The sequence below is a fragment of the Zeugodacus cucurbitae genome, chromosome 4, assembly GCF_028554725.1.
Source record: "Zeugodacus cucurbitae isolate PBARC_wt_2022May chromosome 4, idZeuCucr1.2, whole genome shotgun sequence".
NCBI classification, from domain to species: domain Eukaryota; kingdom Metazoa; phylum Arthropoda; class Insecta; order Diptera; family Tephritidae; genus Zeugodacus; species Zeugodacus cucurbitae.
In genome coordinates, this window is record NC_071669.1 from 59009610 (window position 1) to 59014739 (window position 5130).

Consider the following 5130-nt stretch of genomic DNA (forward strand, 5'->3'; position numbering starts at 1 on the left):
TACATTGCAGACATTTTATACAAAAAAACACAAAACTAACGTAGGTACAGCACAATAATGTAGGTATGTATGTATTTTGTTGGAGTTGGAGAACCTTGTAGACCCATGGGCTATGGCCTATCAAAGCATTCACAAACTTTCTTATGCAAACATATACAAACTTCACCACAGTGTACATATGTAAAATGTGTGTTGGTTTCCATTGCTTCATAAATGATTATAATTAAATTTAAGATTAAAAAAACACAATTAAAATACAAATATTATAAAAAAAAACACATGTTGATATAATACAAAAGAGCGCTTATGAATGACACAAAAAGTGAGAGTGACGACAAGTTGAGAGTAATCGTAAGTGTAGGTGTTCGTTGTGAGAGTGCATGAGAGTGAAAACAGGCTATTCATAAAAGTCACGAAAACGGCGACACGCGGTGAACTCGCGAATATTAGATTTAAAACATAACTGTAAACAGTAATGAGAGTATGTAAGTAAGTAAGTTTAAGTAAGCTAAAGATACCGCTTGATTAATTCATATAAAAGATATCATTAAATGCAAATGACAAGATTGAGGACAAGTGTTGGATTAATGGCAGACGATAGTATGAAAAAGAGTGAAAGAGAGAGATAGAGAGTAGAGGCATAGAGTGTGTCGAAGACACTTAAATTTTTAATGCACTATGACCGGCTTCATATATTGGCAATGAATTGCACTTAAAGGATTTTTCATTTTTTTCTTTGCTTTCAAGTGAAGTTTATAACTTAAAGCCTGATTTTTGCAGAAATCTACAAGAGAGCGTGAGAGAGATTGAGTGTTTACTCATACGCCAGTTGCTTAACCAAGAATATACTCAAACATTTTGAGTGTTTTTGACGATATACTCAAAAGCCTTTACGATGGCACTTTTTCTTTGCGCTCTCTGAGTCACATCAATAATGTGTGTACTCATAAATTCACACAAAGCCTTATTAACAATTGTGGCATGGCATTGAGCAACTTTTATAGAAGTGCTGTAATATTTTAAACTGAATTGCAGTTAACTAGCTGAACATTTCCGCTTGAAACAACCACTTTTTTGAAGCAAAGAGCGCTAGATAGTTGCAAGAGAGTGCATAAATATTTTACAAAAGTATAGTTAATGATACTAAAAGCGATTTAGGCATACATCGAGAGACAGTGAAGTTGTTTCAACTGAAATATCGCTTGAGCTTTAAACATTTTAAGCATACTACAGAGACTTGAGCGTAATGCTACTTCGCACTCTTGTTAAATTGAGCAATTCGCGCTAAATTATAAACTTCACACTTTGAATTACAAAAAAAATATGAGAAAGAAATTAATAGAGAGAAAAAGTTGGAAAATAATGTAGGAGAGCGAGAGAGTGTATATTTTGTGCGTAAGTAAGTACAATCCTACATTACATAATATGAACGATGATCTCCATTTTCGTCTACTATTACTACAACTACTCCTTCTTCAACTTCTTCTATTACTACAACATTAACTGTTTAATAAAAATATAATATAACTGTATACGTTAAACGTGTATGTTAAGCTACAAAGAGTGAGTGAGAGTAAGAGAGTGAGAGAGAGACAAAGTATTTTCCATTCGTTTGTTGTTTGTTCTATTCTCCTGGTTTTTGCGTCATTTAATCCTTGTTACTTTCCTTTTCTTCTCTTTTGTTTGAATCCTTTTCTTGCTGATTGCTCGGCGATCGTTTCGTTGTACTAAAATCGCTAAATACAAGTATTTTATACGTTAAATGCAAATACTCGCTAACTTGTAACGAGTATATAGTTTGAGTGAGTCAATGAGTATGTGAGTGGGTAAGTGTATGTGCAAGAGTGTTGCAAGGCTGAGTAGCGTGTGATGAAAAGTTGGCATTCCACTTGAAAGATCGTCTTCAAAATTATTTATGTCACGGCCAGCTTTATAATCTTTACAAATTCCATTCAATATAAAACGATCCCATTTTTCACACAACCAACTTCAAATCCCTAACGCGCTCTAGCCTCATCAGCCGCTCATTTAATAATGACTCAGGAGAGGTCCATGTGCCAAGACGGGTGCGTGAGCCAACACTGGTGCATGGGCAATCACTTTCGGTGCGGTCTTATGCACAACAGCGTTGAAACCGTTATGATCATCGGCAGTGTAGTCAACGGTACGCACTGAACCATCGGGTTCCACAAGCGAGTATTGACCCTTCACAACATCACCATCACGCTCTTCGGCTTGCGATTTGATATCACCGGTGTGTGGATCCTTAATGCCATAGTTGAATGAGTATTTGGGGTAGGCCTGTGAAGAGAGAGTGAATAGAAAGAGATTAAATAATCGTATATATAAAAATATAGATAATTAAATAATATATATTCATTATCTTATTTTCAACATACCACAGGTTCAGCATGCACAGCATGTGCCAATACTGGAGCATGCGCTAAAATCGGTGCGGGATAATGGCCATATTCCACGGGTACTGCTTGGGCGGCAGCAATGAGGAGAGCAATAGCAATAAAGTACTGCAATGAATCGTGTTATATTTCTTTTTTAATGAATAATTTTCGTGTTTTAGAGTGATTTTATTAGAGAGAAAATATTTTTTCTATCGCAGAGTAAAAGCTGTAGGAAATAAATCTCAAAACATGCAATTATGATTCAAAACCATCTTAAATTGCTCCTTATTTCGGTTTTTTCATTTAAAATGAAAAATATATTACTTTTCTCATTTGTAGTGTGCATCTTGAATTTCTCAGGACTATTGGAAAGTGGTTTGTCCTGATGGAGTAGAAATAAGTTACAGATGAAGATAGTCGCGAGCAATTAGATTGGTTACGATTTTAATTTGATCCTCTGAGTAGAAAGAACTGGCAACTTAGTAAAAAAAATGGTTTTTTGACCCTTTGAAAGTAATTCAACTCATTCTAAGAGTACTCATTTTGTAATTTGTGGAACTAATAATTGGATAGGTGGCTCAAATCCATGAATTAAGACATTAATTTCTATACAAAAACTTTTTACAACTTAGTTTGGTTAGAATTTACAACAGAATTATAAACGCAATTTTAAATTGGTGAAGAAATTTCGAATCTTTTTTTTGTTTTAGGAATTAGTAAATCTATTCAAAGCTGAAGAAACAAAGTATACTAATTATTGTAGTCAAAAAATTTGGAAATCGGGATAAAATTGTGCCTGAATTTGAGCAAAACATGCCAGGAAAATATTTGCTTCCAGAATTTTAGAAAATTCGAACAAAATATAATTTTTTGTGCTCTAAATTATTTAACATTTTTTTATAATATTCAAAATTAAAAACAAAAATAGATTTTTTTGCTCTTTTTTACAATTTAAAATTTTTATTCACTAATAAACTTAAATTTTCCATTCAATGTTCCCAATTTAAAACGATTTTTTTTACTGAACTGAGCTTTAGATCATTCTATTAGATTAATACTATTCTTTTTTTTATTCAAAAATATAACATGATAATCAGAGGTCTATTACAATAAACTATTTTTTATTGAAGAAATAACAGTTTAAGGCAGTAGTCTGCTTTACATGCTTCAAAAAAATTAATTTTTTTGTTTTGTTTTAAATCTCTTCCAAAACTATCCAATAATATGTCTTTAAAATTCCAGAGGCCAATTCGACATATTTTTGAAGCTAGAGCATCTTTAGTGGCCGAGCGTCGAGCAGGTGCGAATGTTCAGGCAGACCTTTAAAGCGCGTTTTCTCGAGTTTTCATTTTCACAAGTGTTAGAAAACGGTGCCGGCGATAGCAAAAAGAATATATGTCCGATCGAAAAAAGCCAAACTGATCTAGCTTCAGTATTAAATTATCTTCTATTTGAACTAAAAAAGTTGGACAAAAGTATTATTTAAACTACTTGTTTTGCAACTTAAAGTCAATTTTTTTTTTCTTAAAAAGTGAATTTTTTTACAAACATCGAAAAAATTTGGAATTTTATAACTTCTTCGGTATTTTTTTAGTTCATAAAGAAAGGAAACTTATAAAAATTAAAAAAAAATTGGTTCGACTGTTTCAGATGCATCGCACGAACTCCATCACCGGCACCGATTTACAAGTGCAGATAGGCACTCCAGCAAAATACTTACAATTTTGAAAAAATTTCAATATTTTTTAGTAATAAATATTGTTTTTTATTTAAGCCTTAAGTATAGTACACTATCGTCTTAAAATTCCGTTTACCGCAATCATTTCCTTTCCTTTCAAAAAAAAAATTGCTAAACAAAATGCTTTTTTTCGGCCTCTAAAGCAGACTACTGCCTTTAAAAAATTATATTCGAAAATTAAAACTCTACAATGAATACGGATTTCCATATATACCCATATTCAAACACCACTCATAGTAAAATACACCATTTCATAAGTTCATAAAATCTAAAAACCACTCAATTTATGCACAAAGCTAAGAATTGAATTTTCAGACTTTCTTTTTGAACAATTTTCAAATACACAAACATTTTTAAAATTTCTTTAGCTTAATTTTAATGTATCTGTATTTTTTTAAGAGTTTTTTTTTCATTTTTTAAGTAAAATCAAAGCACTTAAAACCATACTCCAATTGGTAGTGAATTAGAACTCATTATACCTTCATTTTCACTTGAGAGAAATGCTTTTTCGTTCACAAAGAAGAGCACGAACGTTCTGATTAAATCGAATTAAATCGTAGTTAAACACACACACGGAATAATATTTCGCGTTCTTAAGAGCTCACACCGCCAATTGCAATAATTTGCTGGAAACGTTTCGAATCGTTTGCTAGAAACCGTTGAACTGATGTCTACCTCCAATGACCAAAACCATTTATATACGCTGCTAGGCCTCGAAAAGCCCACCGACAGACGCAGAGATGCAGTTGCCGACGCCGTCAGATGCTGAGCGGCAGCAGTGGATGTCGGTTAACAGCAAAGGCAACAGCAGCAACAACAGCAAAAGTGTACGCAACTGAAAACATATGAATGAAGAAAAGCGTTAAAGAAGCAAATGTGTGCTGCAGTTGCAGCCGAAGAAGAAGAAGAAGTAGAAGAAGCCGGCAGCAGAGAGCGATCTGACGATAACCGCCGCAGTGTTGCTGACAACAAACACAGTTATTGCAACAACAC

The 5130-nt window shown here is 33.2% G+C and overlaps 1 protein-coding gene across 1 annotated transcript; it reads right to left on the minus strand.

Annotated features, from left to right (window-relative positions):
- Positions 1-268: 268 nt before the first annotated feature.
- On the minus strand, positions 269-4829 carry LOC105220829 (cuticle protein 8). Its single transcript, XM_011197356.3, has 3 exons — positions 4617-4829; positions 2400-2525; positions 269-2301 (listed from the first exon to the last, which is right to left on the minus strand). The coding sequence occupies exons 1-3, from the start codon at positions 4620-4622 to the stop codon at positions 2029-2031; spliced, it is 405 nt and encodes a 134-aa protein (XP_011195658.1). The 5' UTR covers positions 4623-4829; the 3' UTR covers positions 269-2028.
- Positions 4830-5130: the final 301 nt, after the last annotated feature.

What these genes read in the sequence shown, in the direction of transcription:
- LOC105220829 (XM_011197356.3), bottom strand. An exon ending in CTGTGCATGCTGAACCTGTG is followed by an intron (nt 2,302 to 2,399) that starts GTATGTTGAAAA and finishes CTCTCTTCACAG; the next exon opens with GCCTACCCCAAATACTCATT.